This window comes from Cibotium barometz, chromosome 12, assembly GCF_041138505.1.
Source record: "Cibotium barometz isolate CiBa-2024 chromosome 12, ASM4113850v1, whole genome shotgun sequence".
Lineage (NCBI taxonomy): Eukaryota > Viridiplantae > Streptophyta > Polypodiopsida > Cyatheales > Cibotiaceae > Cibotium > Cibotium barometz.
This window is the reverse complement of record NC_141057.1, coordinates 28,771,977-28,787,814: the sequence shown is the minus strand read 5'-3', so window position 1 is coordinate 28,787,814 and position 15,838 is coordinate 28,771,977. Positions and strand designations below refer to the sequence as shown.

The following is a 15,838-nucleotide window of genomic DNA, read 5'->3' as shown; positions in this document are numbered from 1 at the left end:
CTAATGCCTCAATGCAAGCTCAATGTCTATGTGCATGCAAAGAGAGGGACAAAGACGAAGATGGAGAGGGAGAGAAGCAAGCAAGCATACAACTTCATGCACGTACTAGAATACACAAACATGTAATCAGCAAAGAGAGACAAAAATATAAGAGGGAAATCATGCAAGAAATTACCTCAAGAGATCAAAAATTCCATCTCAAATTATGATAATGGGATTGTGTCCTTTCCTTTTATTTACAAGTGCCTAGTCATTCACGGTATGTCCAGGGGCCCACGAGCTAGTTAAGCTAATGTCTAAGCTATGTATATACAAGCTCCATCATAGCCAGCACAATACCCATATTGTAGGCTCTATTAGATCCCATATTCAATAAGAATGAAGTGTATGTTGCTATTACAAATGGCAAAAACAAGTGGTGATCGTGCATCTTAGAAGCAACGTCAACAATGTGGAAATGTTATATCACAACTTTTTTAAACCATTTGCTGTGGTTAAGGACTTGAAGAAGTCCATAATGATGTTTCAAACATGTTGCAAATGTGATGAAGTTAGATGTTTGGTGAAGGACTTGAAGGAAATCCATAAGCTTATTTTTTAAACATGTTACAAAAGTGTCTTTTCTCCAACCTTTTACCATACTCCCTGGTAGTAGCCAAGGACTTGCCTAAGGACTTGAAGAAGTCCATAAGGATGTTTTAGACATGTTGCAAATGTGATGAAATTATATGTTTGGTGAAGGACTTGAATGAAATCCATAAGGTTATTTCAAACATGTTACAAAGGTGAATTTTCTCCAACCTTTTACCATACTCCGTGGTAGTAGCCAAGGACTTGCTTCAGCATTAGATTCTGGTTTATGTCAAATTTGAGGCATTACTTGGGTCCTTTATTTCAAACATGTTGCAAAGGTGATAAGACATGAACCCTTTTATCATTCTCCATGGTGGTATAGCTAAGGACTTGCTTTAGTGTTAGACTTTTATTTATGTTAAATGCGAGGAATTAGGGTCCTTTATTGGAGAGGACTCCATCAAAATAAGTATGAGAATCTCCATGGAGAACTTTATGATGGTGGCAACAACTAAACTTAGATAATATATATATATGTGCATGAGTCAAGCTCATGCATTCTTTGTTAAGTGCTTACGGTACGTCGGTATGTAAAGATACATAATCAAAGAACGGCTGCTCGACACTTCACGAAAGTTCTAACGGCTAGCCTTCAGGTACATTTTCAAAGCATGGCTCTCTCCAGCCTGCATTAAATATAGCTTTCACCATCATCGTCGTTTTACTCTCGACACAAGCGAGCCACCACTCTCTCCCTCCCCTCTCTCCCTCCCCGTCACACGGCATTGCTAGAACTCGACATCACAGAGCTGCTCAGCTGCTTACTCTCCAAGCCAGCATCATGTATCATGTAATGTGTCTGCTGCCGAGGTCCCAGGAGGATGTAGACAGTGGACCGTGGACATATAGCGTGGGCTGCTTGTGTGCTTGCTGGGTGCAGGGCCTAGCCGCCCAGGTTGTGCACAGGTGATTGCACGCAGGTGGTAGCAGCGCTAGAGAACAAGCGCCCCTGAGAAAAGTCTTGATTTTTGAAGGAAGAAGAATGAAAAAGAAGAAGCAAGAGGTGGCTTACCCTGTGCGCCGCAACTTGTAAGTAATGTGCTGGTTGACTCCACAGTGCACACTCCAGTGAGAAGGTGAACCAGTTTTCCCACTCCAGCGGCCCAGGCCCCAGCCTCCAGGAACATTGCTGCGCAGCCTCCCCAGGAACACAGCACGTAGCACGCTAGCTCGCTGCGCACCTTGAAGTGGTTACCTTTCTGAGAAAATAAACTTGTAAGGTGTGACTCGTGAGAGAGACGTTGAAACTTGGAACTTGGAACTTGGAACTTCGAACTCGAGAACTGCATGTAGCCAGCCACATGGCATGCTGCATTAAAGAAGTTTGGTGAATTAAATCATTAATATGTATTATTACTTATTGCCTCCTGGTAGGTGGGCTCAACATAGCAGTGTGGCACATTAAAGATATTTCAAATTTACTAATAAGTAATTAGACTAAGGCACACTTATTAAGATGTATATGAATTGTTATCTGAGAAATTAAAGTTCATATTAAATATTGTTTTGAAAATTAAGGTTTATACTAAATCTAACCCTTAAAATAAAGATTCACACATCAATTGAATTTGGTTTTAACGGTGCAAATTTTATTACCCGGGCCTCGCCCACCCAATAGGCTCGAATTTCAATGCACAAAGCTATATAGCATGCCCAGACGACAAAGGTCTTGTCCAGCATCAAGGGTACGCATTAATAGGAGCCTTAGAAGTCACTTTTCAGATCAATTATATTCCCGGGACGCATCAAACTTTAGTAGATAAGTTCTGCGACTAATATTTGCCACATTGGCAGTCTCTCCCCCACGAGGTTCTTCATCTCCAGCTGAAAATTCAGCTCTCATTTGGAGTCTCTGCTGCATTTTTTGTTCTTGTGAAAGAAGCCTGTCAACAGTGTAATGTGAGTTGTTTTTTTTTTGCTTTCCTATCTGTTCCGGTACAATTAGATTTTGCATGACTTAGGGCTAGAACCTTGTGAATTTTTGTTTGTACCGTTTTGACAGCCGCCCCAGCAGCACAATCGAGCTCAAATCATGGCAGCACCCGTTAATCTGTGGTCAGTGGAAAGACCTCAAACTACTGCGTCAATTCAGAGCTGGGCGGCGATGGTGGTGCGCTCTTCAGAGAGTGGCTTTACTGCAATTGACATCCGCACGCCAAAGAAGATTGGTATCGTAGGTAGATTATTGCGGCTCTTAGAAGATCTGAGCTTGGATGTTGTAGCTCTCAAACTCTGCGCAGAGAATGAGACGTACATGCACTCCATTGAAGCACGGGTAAGGATGGCGCCAAAGGATAATCCTCTTTTCATAGTTGCCAAGGTCCTCCTGCATGACTCTCGACCTACAAAGTATGCTGCTTAAAACTAATCCTATGGTGTTCTAGCTCCTAGTTTTGATTATTTTCTTCTACGCTTCCAACGTTTTTGTTTATCAACCCGCGGCCCATAATAGCGAAGTGCTGCACGGACGGCTCTTTTATTGCAGGGCGAGACCGGAGAAGATGGATTGGAAGCATTAAAGAGAATGCTGGATGCGTTTATCTTCGAGGAGTATGGTGGATTAATACCATCTAATTAAGCGTTCATTAGTCTTGCAAAATAAGGTGGCTGACTAGGAGTTGCATTTCGACATCTTTAAAAGACTTGTTGAATAACATCTATTAGCTCTTCTTCTAGTTTGCATAGATATATTACATGCAAACGCTTACTCCATTATTCCTATTTCAAAATTTTCCTTTGTTGTCAGTCCGCATAGGGTTTGTAACCACTCTAATAAGCCACAAGGCCATTAAAAAAAAGTGTGCATGTGCGAGGTTTTTCTCACTTGTGTTCACTAAATACTTGCAAATCATATTCAAAAGGCTTACAAGTATCTCATGTTTACTCTTAAATTCTTTTCTTCTCAATTTCAAAAGAATCTACAAAAACTTAATGCATTCTCATATACAAAGGATGCATATATTATGTGACCTTCATTGATGACCACACAAGGAAAATGTGGGTATATTTCATGAAGGAGAAGAGTGAGGTGTTCACTCACTTTCAGAATTTCAGAGTTTTGGTTGAAAAGCAAATAGGGAAATATGTAAAGTGCCTAAGGTCAGATGGAGGGGGAGAGTACTTCTCCAATGAGTTCTCTGAATTTTTGAAGAAGAATGGTATTCGGAGATAGTTTACATGCAAATACACTCCACAGCAAAATGGAGTTGCTGAGCGAAAAAACAGGCACATTGTTGAGATTGCGCGAGCATTGATGGAAGAGAAAAATATGCCGCATAGCTATTGGGCTGAGGCTGTTTCTACAGTAGTATACATCATGAACAAAACTCTAACTGCAACCATACATGATGTAACTCCAGAGGAGAGGTTTACTGATAGAAAACCAAATTTGTCTCATCTGAAAGCTTTTGGATGCATTGCATATGTGCATGTGCCAGATGAGCTGAGAACTAAGCTGGATCCGAAAGCTGAAAAATGTGTGTTTATTGGATATTCCCTTGAGCAAAAGGGATACAGGTGTTATAACCCTGCTACACGTGAGTTGAGGGTAAGCAAGGATGTTGTCTTTGATGAGATGAGCAGCTGGTATGCTACTGAAAAAGAAGCTGTTGGGGCTGATGTAAGTGTAAGTGTGGTTGCACAGAATGCAAGACATCAATCACAGTCTTTGAGTGGACCAAGAGAGTCCTCATCTAGTGGGTCTGTTGATAGACCATGGAGTGGCAGGCTGCATCATAATACCAGTCCTGCAAATGTGATTAGTACATCACGTAAAGGAAAAGAGAAAGTGGTTGAGCCCCTTGGTATGCCTAACATTTCTGCAGGGCATTCTCATGTTGATGGAGAGTCTAGTGGCTCAGATATGAGCCTTGATGAGGAGCTTGGGATCCAAGCTATGAGAACACCTGGTGTAAAGAAGGCTATGGAAGCCATGAATGAAAAGCTATGAAGATCAGGGAGAGTGAAGAACCTTGTGCAGAGATTTACATATAATGGTTATGTGGCACATCACTATGCATATATGGCAAAGGTTGTGCAGGTTGTAGAGCCCACATGCATTGATGAGGCCGTTGGAAATGCGTGTTGGGAGAAATCTATGGATGAGGAGATGGATACACTATATGGAAATGAGACTTGGGATTTAGTGCAATTGCGTGAAGGCAAGAAAGCCATTGGATGCAAGTGGGTATACAAAGTAAAACATAACAGTGATGGAAGCATAAACAGGTACAAGGCTAGATTGGTAGCCAAAGGATATGTGCAAACATATGGCATTGATTATGAGGAAACTTTCAGCCCAGTTGCCAAGATAGCAACAGTGAGAGTTTGATAGCAGTGGCTGCGTCAAAGCAATGGTCTTTACATCAGATGGATGTAAAGAATGCATTCTTGCATGGGGATTTGCAAGAAGAGTTGTATATGTTGCAGCCACCTGGTTATGAGGATGTGGGTCACCCCGAGCATGTTTGTAGGTTGAAGAAAGCCTTGTATGGCTTAAAGCAAGCACCAAGAGCATGGTCTGATAAGATTTCTGAATATCTTGTCACTATTGGCTTTCATGTAGCCAATGCAGATTTCTCGCTATATGTGAGACATGGTGATAGAGGGGTTGTGCTTGTTGTCATCTATGTAGATGACTTGATCATAACGGGGGACCATGATGCAGAGATCTTTGATGTAAAGTTCTTCCTTAGACAGAAGTTCAAGATGAAGGATCTGGGGGAGCTCAGATATTTCTTAGGCATTGAGGTGATTAGGTCACCACATGGTATTGGATTACTGCAGAGACAGTATGGCTTGGACATGTTGTCCAAGTATGGTATGACAGACTGTAAGCCTATTTCTGTGCCATTGGATCAGAATGGCAAGTTGAGTGCAGATTCAGGAGAGATCTTGGAGGATCCTACTATATATAGGTGCATAGTAGGAAGCTTGATCTATATGACAATCACCAGACCAGATTTGAGCTATGCTATTGGGTTGGTGAGTCAGTTTATGCAGGTTCCACGAAAATCGCATTTGGATGCAGTGAGACGCATACTGAGGTATGTGAAGTCTACTTTGCATTGTGGACTATCCTATGAGACTGGGACGACAGAGATATGTGTACATGGGTGCACAGATGCTAATTGGGCTGGTAGTATCTCAGATAGGAGATCTACTAGTGGATTCATGTTTTCTTTGGGGAGTGCTGATGTGACTTGGAGCAGCAAGAAGCAGCCTACGGTTGCTCTATCGAGTACAGAGCCCGAGTACTGGGCTCGATATCTCAACACTAAAGTGGATTATCCACAAGGTATCAAATCCTTGATTTTCTCACTTTAGTTACATAAGAGAGATATGGATGGCTAAATTTTCTTATATCTTCTTCGTTTCTATACAACTATATAATTAAAAAGATAAAAGTACATACTTCGTTTCTATACAACTATATAATTAAAAAGATAAAAGTACATACTATAAGGGAAAGTACTCTCCTAAAATAACATACAATGGTTGGTTCATAGTGTCGACTCAACTATTTCAGCTGGCACTATAACTATGCAATAACTCTAATACTCCAAACAACCATAATCTCACCAACCATGCTAGTGGTATAAGTGCAGAAGCTATCACCCAGGTGAGTCATCAATGTCCATAGCACTAGTTGAGGTCAATATCTCAACAGAGTATATACTACAAGGAAAGGTACTCTCTTACAATAACATACAATGGTCGGTCCATAGTGTGAACTCGACTATATGAGTTGGTGCTATAACTATGCCATAACTCTAGTAGTCCAAAGTGGCTATCACCACACACAGCCTGTTAACCACCGGCACCATATCAACCACAGTCTCACCAACCATGCCAGTAGCATAACTGCGGAAGCTATCACCCATGTGGGTCATCAATGTTCGCAACACTAGTTGAGCTCGATATCTCAACAATCCCCCTCAAGCTTACCTCTAAACATTGCACTCCAAGTAAGCTCCTAAACTTTTGGAGCTTCTCTATGCCCAATGCCTTTTGTGAAGATGTCAGCCACATGATCCTCTATGTTGACATATACAATATCTGTCACCTGCTACTAGAACCTTCTCTTTCATTGTCACAAAGTGATAATGCATCTCAATGTGCTTTGTTCTAGCATGGTATATGTAAGGTTTCTCCCTTCTAAAATGGGAGAAACACTTAAGATAGTCCGCTAAGTCTTATCTTGGGAAAAATTTCCTATTCATCGACACCTTGACCTTGTAGAGATTCAAGGATACGATTCATAGGTATGACCTAGCTCTATCCCGCAGGGGGAGCGTGATTTTCTAAACATCAAATCACCCATAGGGCAATTGATCATAAATTGGGCAACTACTAGACTTGATTTCTAGAGACAACGCTTTTTTCCTCATCTTATGCAAAGCACAGCCGTCGCTGGCCTAGTCTTCTAGAATAGAGTTGCCCAAGAACCTAACTATCTAACGTAGGCCTTTCACTTAATATGTTGGAAAGCTACCCGTCTAATCGGGTCCACCCGTCCGTAGGATGGTGCCATCAGGGCATTCCATCCTCCCACTTTCCACCCTACTCACGCATCAATTTGTTTTCTAATTAATCCTACCACACTGTTTGACATAAATAAACATATTCCTTAATTAAGGCCCTTTTTCACAAGGTTCGTTAAAACAGCCTTCTTACAATCATACCAAAGACAAGATGTAATTATATAAAAAGTTTATACATGAACCAATTCCATACAAGCCAAATCGGCTCTCTTATTCCTATTCTGCTGATGATCTAGAATTCGGCCTTCCAGCCTCTACATGCTGGGCAAAACCCTATGGGACCATACACCTCATCGTCGGCCGTTGGCGAGAGGACTCAAGCCGGCCTATCGCCCTCTCAGGCTCCATCGCTCGATCCTCCCGCCCCTCAGAGGGATGTCTACACACTAGGGTGGGCTTATTTACTGCACTAGCCTGGGCCCTCAGAACTAGGCAGCCTCATTATCTCTCGCCTCAATCGGCGATCCTTATTCTCCCAAAGGTATGAGGGATACCTTGCGCCATTCCCGGGCTTTGCTAACCACGCCGCCCGGCTACACAAGCACGAAACGGAGTTAGCGTTGAAGCCAAATAAATCTTGAATTCTAAAGATAACAACTTCAATGCAATTTACTAAATATAGCATTCACAATTCATGAAGCTAACAATTTCAACGCAAATTATCGAATACAACATCACATAATTCGTAACTTCATATAATTTTTATGTCGTCATTTTAAAAGGAAAAGACACCATTCAGTAACACTAATTTAAGAAAAATCTCTTCTTTTCAAAATCAACCAAGCTAACCTGGCCACCGTTTCCTTGAGGGGCTTGAAAAGGGAGGACTGGAGCCGCATTGGGCGCATCTTCCCCTATCTTGTTGTTACGTGCTCCTTTTGAGGCAATATTTTGTCGTCTCCGAGATGAGGCCATCTTAGGCGTCGGCTTGTAGAGCTCGCTGCTGCGATCGAAACGCTTCAGTCGGATCTGAATTTCGAGCTCGTTTGCTCATCGTATGAGCAAAAAAGAATATGGCGCACGAACCCTTTCTTGAGGCAAAAAACCCTTATTAAAGTCTACGCAAATGGGGGGGGGATTGTGAGATGTCCTTAAGGGCAAAAAGGTGGAGAGGGCTGGGAGGGCCTGCTGGAAGTCTCTTCACACGGGGGGGGGGGGGGGACGGAGAAGAGTTAAGGACACTGCCTCTAAGGAAGAGGGGGATGGAGGAATTTTAGCTTATCTGAAAAGGGCCAAATGAGGGGGTGTGAGAGGGGTGGCTGTAAGGGGCGGCTGTACTGCAGCAAGTACGCTACAAAGGGACGGACGGTGGTATGGACGGCGATACAACAGGGCATACGCTACACAAAAATGCGTGCCGTCTCTATGGAGCACCCCGAGGGTTTACATAGCTGAGGGGTGAGGGTACAAGCTCTGCGCAAAGCAAGGACGAAAGGACGGTGTACCTTCAAAGGCTATGGATCAGTGGCTTGCATGGGTCTAGGGGAAAGGTACGGTGTCGGTTTGTACGGGAAAGGAGTGGTACGCATATACCTTATCTGATCTGGGGCAGCATGGGTGTCCATGTAGGGGTACGCGTGGACCATACAGTGGGCGGCCATCCTTTGGTTCTTGGGCGGCCATTGTACGCGCACCCTAGTAAGTGTGCTAGGACCAAATTTTGGGGCGGGGTACCCAAATTTGGGACGTCCGCCTCGATTTGCGTGCCGGACCGCCCCGGGGGACGAATTTTTTTTTTGTCCGGGAGGTTCTCCTGGTCGTAGGGGTTCAGACCGTTCGTCAATCGGACGCCCGGTCGTGGATTTATTAAGGTTTAAAGGTCGCTGATTTTTAACTAAAATGATTAAAATTAGCGTATAGGCTTGATCCGGTGTCCGTTTTTGGATGCTGTAAAATCCTATATTAGGGTAAAATCGCACGCAGATTCTAAATTTGGGCTCAGAATTTGAAGATTCTAAGTAGAAATGACTCAAATAATAAAATCATTGATTTTTATACCATAAAAACTCATAATTACATGGACATTTCTTTATTAGTGAAGATGGGTATGTTACATCCTTCCCCCCCTTAAAGAAATCGAGATGTCCTCATCTCGTCATGAATTGGGGATAATCCTTTAAGAGTGTAGCTTCATCTTCCCAAGTTGCATCCTCTTCAGGGTAATCTTTCCACTGAACTAGATGTTCTACAAGAGTTCTATTTCGGAGTTGCCTTTCCCTAGAATCTATGATGCTACTGGGCTGTAATTCAAGGACTCCTTGAGTAGGGATTACAACTTGTTCATCATCAAGAATATGATTGAGACTGGGGACATATGGTTTTAACAAACTTACATGAAATACATTATGGACTTTGATATGGGCTGGGAGTTGGAGTTTATAGGCACTTTTACCTAGACACTTGATAACTGTATAGGGACCACAATACCTAGGGCTGAGCTTCTTATATTTCCCAAGTGATAGAGAACTTCATTTGGGTCGCACTCGTAGAAGAACTCTGTCTCCTTCCTTGAAGATCCTTTCAGACCTCTTATTGTCAGCATAATGCTTTTCTCGATCTTGGGCAGCTTTAATATCCTTTTGGATCGCCTTGGTTTGTTCCTCCATCTCTTCGAGCATTTTCCTGGATGCCTCAACTCTTATGGTTGGATCAGAGAAATTTAGAGGAGACAGGCATTCTTGCCCATAGAGTGCCTTGAATGGTGACATTCCTATGCTTTGATGATAAGACGCATTGTAGGCAAATTTTACCAGAGGAAGGTATTGAATCCACCTTCTGGGTTCCCGTCCACAGTATGCTCTGAGAATGTCTTCAATTACTTGATTGACTCTCTCAGTTTGGCCATCGATCTCTGGATGATAAGCTATGCTAAAGCAAAGTTGAGTTCCCAAAGCTTGAAATAAAGACTGCCAGAATTTTGAAGTGAAGTCAGAATCCCGATCACTTACTATCCTTTTTGGGAGACCATGAAGTTTGAGGACTTGATGAATATTCGAGCAACATCAGAAGCTTTGAAGGTCTTCTTTGCTGGTATAAGGTGAGCTACTTTGGTAAGTAAGTCCACTACTACTAGAATGGAGTCATATCCTCCTTGAACAGTGGGGAGACTTGTGACAAAATCCATACTAATGCACTCCCACTTCATTTGTTGGGGAATATCTAAGGGTTGAAGTTTTCCAGGCATCCTGACCCTTTCAGCTTTGATCCTTTGGCATGAGAGACATTACTTTAGGTACCGAAGCACATCATTTTTCAAGCCTGCCCAATGAAAGCTCCTTCTTATAGCATTTAATGTTTTTGCATAACCTAGGTGTCCTGCACAGCAGGGCTATCATGAGCTTCATGGAGGATTAGTTTCTTTAAAGTAGGATACTTAGGGATACATAGCCTGTGATTGAAGTAGAGGCTTCCTTCATGAGTGGAGTATCCCTTGATTAGATTTTTCTCTTTCTCTGAATGTCCCCCTTCTTCTACTAACTTTATCATCCTCTGATAATCTGGATCATGAGATGAGACTTCTTCCACCTTGACCAGAATGGGATTATTTGGCATTGAAATAGCACTCAAGAAAGATTTGCGACTAAGTGCATCTGCCACCACATTATCTTTCCCAGGGCAGAATTTGATGTCGAAGTCATATTCTTGTAGAATTTCAATCCATCTCCTTTGCCGTATGTTGAGGTTAGGCTGGGTGAAGATCCACTTTAGACTTTTGTGGTCAGTTACAAGCTGGAATTTGCCCCCCAAGAGATAATGTCTCCATAATTTGAGGCAATGAACAACTGCTAAGAGTTCCAAATCATGGGTGGCATAGTTTGCTTCATATTACTTTAGCTTGCGGGAAGTATAAGCGACTGGTTTTCCTTCTTGGCCTAAGACACCACCAAGTGCTAGACTACTAGCTCATCGCTAACCACTTCAAAGTGCCCTTCTAGATGATTTGTACTATAGGGATGCATCAACAACAGCTCTGCATGTAGAGGAAGTCTCTGCAACTCCACGAGCTTTATCGTGTCAAAAGGGTAATGTTTCTACCTTATACAACCCACTCTCAAAATCTGCTCTTGAAGCTCCAAAACAAATGATGTGGATAATTGATGAGTACTCAAGTGAGGGCCATGGCTGGCATGTTCCAACTACTCTAGTTGCTGCTCAAAGAAGGCCAGGCAAGAAGGAATTATCAATTTGGCTACCCAAAGATGCGTACAAACTTGTACCATCTAGTCCAGTTGCTAAGCCTCCTAAAAAGCACATCATTTCCAAGCCTAAACCTCATATTGTTACTCGTTGGGTCCCAAAACATGTTCTTAAAGCACAAGGCTACTATGAGGGGGCAACAGTAATTTGGCTTCCAAAATGCCATGGTTTGCTAGGGGTAAAAGAGTGTTTCAGAAAGATTCTAAAAGCCACCCTTGATTTTCCATATCAGTGGGTGCAAAAGAAATCAACACAAACTCTTCCAGATAGGATAGGTGGCTGTGATAGCACCTACAAATGTACTTGTGTTGATCTTCCTAAAACATGTATTGAAACACCGGTTGTCCCAATTTCTCCTTATTACCCAATTACACCATCAACTTGTGTACCTGAGACAAGTCCAAATGAGTATCATTTGAGCATAGATTCTAGCATTTCAATGCCTAAATCCTCTTATCTTGCTCAAATTCCAAGACAATTACTAAAATTCCCACCTCTTAAAAAGGATAGACCTAAAACCAAAGATAAGGCATTAACACTACAATTGAAGCTCTTTGGTAGATCAATGTTTGAATAGAGTGGTTCGTTATGTCTTTAGAGGATTATGTTCTTTTTGAGATGATCTCCACCACCAGCGCAAGGGTAAGCACATCGACTCCACAATAAGATCGACAAGCTAGGGTACTTTTCTCCCACTGGGTTTTTCCCCTCGGCTATATTCGGTGATTGGCACCAATAGCAAATTTTATTCCTTTCTTTTCTTTCCTTGTTTGTTAATAAACATTTTGCAGAGATCTCCGCTAAAAAAGAGCATCAAACACGCCCCAATAGTCCACCTATCGTGCACACAAATTAGGAAGGGGGGAGACATGCTACGCCTACAAAGACCGAGGAGGAGCAATCTGCACAAAATCAGCAATTCATCAATGCAAACGAACAACATCAAAACGGGCACTATAACAGGTGTATTCAAATCTTAATCTTTAAATGTTCTTTATGTGCTTTTATCTTTTGGATATATGGTTTGCATGTTCACACAATGTTGGCTGGTTTAAGTTTTTGATTAGTTGTTAAAATATGGTGAGTGAATTCTAGATTCTTAGAAGACTTAGTAAAAGATATTTCTATTTAAAGACAGTGTAGGATATATACCAATGGAGTATGCCAAGTTCTTATGCTTTCAAGGTATATTAGTTATCCCTAGTGGTAGCTACCTCTTAGGTATGAGCTCGGTGAAAGGATTCATAAAAATTTATGAAAATATACCCTAATATATATATATATATATACATATATATATATATATATATATATATATATATACATATATATATATATATATATATATATATATATATATATATATATATATATACAGAGTGAATTGAGACATGACGTGTCTACAGCCATGAGGAATGCTTGGTAGGACCTGGGGTTGTCTTAGCACCTTGGGGCCGATGCCTTGGTTTCTATGGGGTGAACACTGACGTCTAAAAGCTTCAGAAAAAGACCTTCAAGGAATCTATCGCCTTGATAGATGTTGGTAGGACTCTGGGGTACACTATGGGCCCTCGAGACCGATGCCCTCATCTTCAAGGGGTACTCCTTATGTCATAAAAGAAAGAAAAAGGGTCTGTCGCCCTTGAGATACTTAGCGGTCTTTAGATTCTCTTGGCGGAGGTCTCTTGGCCATTGCTTGGGTCTCTTTAAGATGGAACCTTAATCTTTATCACCTTCTACACACAAATTTAAAAAAAAAAGTTCCAATCACCTTTGCTCATATTTAGGAGTAGGTTTGCCACATAGGAATAACTTAAATACTTGTAGGACATTAAGACTGTGGTCATAACCGGCGGTGTACAAGTACACTTGCCTTTGCATAGCACTATCTACCACTTAAGTCTCACTTTGACTAGTCTTTATTCACCTATTTTAGTACTCTTTAAAACTTTAATCAGCCTTTCACTTGTATGATCACATGTGAAATTGTCATTGCTATTTTTTTCTTTTCTTCTTTTCTTTTCTTTTTTTTCAATAAAGACTTTACTTGTATCTATTATTTTTTGCAACTCTTGCTACTACCGCGCTCGAGGACGTGCGCAAAATAGGAAGGGGGGAGTGTTGCATGACGAATGAAGATCAATACAAGGATGCAACAAAAAAGACACTTAGGGCTCTTGTAAAGAATTCCAAGTTGTAGATGAATGTGGGAGAGGGCTTGATAATAATCCCACATGGGAACTATTGGGAGTTCTAGAGTTTTAGTATAAAAGGTGGCCCATTTGAGAGCTAAGGAGACTCTTTGGTCATTTGGTTGAGAGGCTCATAGAGAGAGCTTGCTCCATAGCTCCTTCTCATGTGCTCTCCCAAGGCTCTCCATCTCCATTCTTGCTTCAATCTTGTACTCTCTATTCTCTACATTGTCAATGATTTGAGGTTGCGGTCTACACACTTGCTAATCTAGATTTCGTAATGATGTTTTGATTTGTGAGTTGTAGAGTGCATGTGATGAAGCTTGTGCATGAAATGATGTGTAGTTGAGGCTTGTGTGATAGCTCTTTGCATAAGTTGCATTTTTGTGCTTAAGTGTAGCCTAATCTTGATGCGTTGATTATGTTAGATTGAGAAGGAATCAATGATTGATTGCTTGAGTATTGAAGAAGGATTGAGTAGGACTAGAAGTCATTAGTGTGTGGTTAACTAATCTTCTCCCATTCAGGATAGCCTCTATGCGCTAACCGGGTTGCATTCACGGATTGACAAAGTGTGTGGGTTGGAGTGTAGCCTCCGCTATGCTATGATGTCCCAAACAGGCAATATTTTGTCATCTCCGAGATGAGGCCATCTTAGGCGTCGCCTTGTAGAGCTCGCTGTTGCGATTGAAACGCTTCAGTCGGATCTGAATTCCAAGCTCGTTTGCTCACCGTATGAGCAAAAGAATATGGCGCACGAACCCTTTCTTGAGGCAAAAAACCCTAATTGTGAGATGTCCTTAAGGGCAAAAACGTGGAGAGGGCTGGGAGGGGCTGCTGGAAGTCTCTTCACACGGGCAGGGGGGGAGAAGAGTTAAGGACACTGCCTCTAAGGAAGAGGGGAATGGAGGAATTTTAGCTTATCTAAAAAGGGCCAAATGAGGGGGTGTGAGAGGGGTGGCTGCAAGGGCCGGCTGTACTGCAGCAAGTACGGTCCACAGGGATGGACGGCGGTACAACAGGGCATACGCTACACAGAAATGCGTGCCGTTGTGGAGCACCCGAGGGGTTTATATAGCTGAGGGGTGAGGGTACGGGCGTTGCGCAAAGCAAGGACAAAAGGATGGTGTACCTTCAAAGGCTATGGATCAGTGGCCTGCATGGGTCTAGGGGAAAGGTACGGTGTCGGTTGTCCGGGAAGGAGTGGTACGCATGTACCTTATCTAGTCTTGGGCAGCATGGGTGTCCACGTAGGGGTACGCGTGGACCATACAGTGGGCGACCGTCCTTTGGTTCTTGGGCGGCCATTGTACGGGCACCCTAGTAAGTGTGTTAGGACCAAATTTTGGAGTGGAGTACCTAAATTTGGGACGTCCGCCTCGATTTGCGTGTCAGACTGCCCCGGGGGGCGAAATTTTTTTTTTTGTCCGAGAGGTTCTCCTGGTCGTAGGGGTTCAGACCGTTCGTCAATCGGACGCCCAGTCGTGGATTTATTAAGGTTTAAAGGTTGCTGATTTCTAACTAAAATGATTGAAATTAGCGTATAGGCTTGATCCGGTGTCCGTTTTGGATGCTGTAAAATCCTATATTAGGGTAAAATCGCATGCAGATTCCAAATTTGGGCTCAGAATTTGAAGATTCTAAGTAGAAATGACTCAAATAATAAAATCATTGATTTTTATACCATAAAAACTCATAATTACATGGACATTTCTTTATTAGTGAAGATGGGTATGTTACAGTATACTAGGTTACTGGCCAATTGTATGCTACTCATATTATCACAATAAATGACAAATGCCCTATCCACGAGCTCACCAATATCACCAAGTAGCTTCTAAATCCAAGCTACCTCACACGCTGCCATAATAGCACTCCTTTACTCTGCCTCTAAACTCGACAAAGCAGCTATTGTTTCTTACTGCTTCAACTCACAAAACTACTGCCAAATGAAAACATAAAGCCACTAGTACACCTCCTGTCTATGACACTACCAGCCCAATCAGCATCTATGTACCCATGTAGTTGTATCTCTATACCAATCTCATAGAAAAGTCCATAAAATCAATTGTGGACTTTATGTACCTAATAATCTACCTAGCCACATGCAAGTGTGGCTTCTTAGGGGCCTACATTATCTGACTTACAAGTCCAACATCATAGCTCAAGTCTGGCCTAGTAATGGTCATGTAGATTAAGCTACCCACTATGCACCTGTACGTAGTGGGCTCCTCCAAAGGCTCACTTGTACATATGGATAGATTTGTTTTCTTC

General features: G+C 42.2%; 1 protein-coding gene across 2 annotated transcripts; it reads left to right on the top strand.

Moving 5' to 3' along the window:
• Nucleotides 1-2,364: 2,364 nt before the first annotated feature.
• On the top strand, nt 2,365-3,462 carry LOC147633258 (uncharacterized). 2 transcript variants are annotated; one of them, XM_086805829.1, is made up of 3 exons: nt 2,365-2,532; nt 2,636-2,982; nt 3,119-3,462. In XM_086805829.1, the coding sequence occupies exons 2-3, from the start codon at nt 2,666-2,668 to the stop codon at nt 3,150-3,152; spliced, it is 351 nt and encodes a 116-aa protein (XP_086661955.1). In that variant the 5' UTR covers nt 2,365-2,532; nt 2,636-2,665; the 3' UTR covers nt 3,153-3,462. The 2 variants fall into 2 exon arrangements, with proteins under 2 accessions (XP_086661955.1, XP_086661956.1); XM_086805830.1 differs by having other exon boundaries at nt 2,374-2,532; nt 2,636-2,908; nt 3,119-3,453.
• Nucleotides 3,463-15,838: the final 12,376 nt, after the last annotated feature.

Bases quoted from the DNA above. Each gene is read 5' to 3' on its own strand.
- LOC147633258 (XM_086805829.1), top strand. From the start codon at position 2,666: ATGGCAGCACCCGTTAATCTGTGGTCAGTGGAAAGACCTCAAACTACT. The intron at 2,983-3,118 runs GTATGCTGCTTA...CTTTTATTGCAG, and splicing joins CATGACTCTCGACCTACAAA to GGCGAGACCGGAGAAGATGG.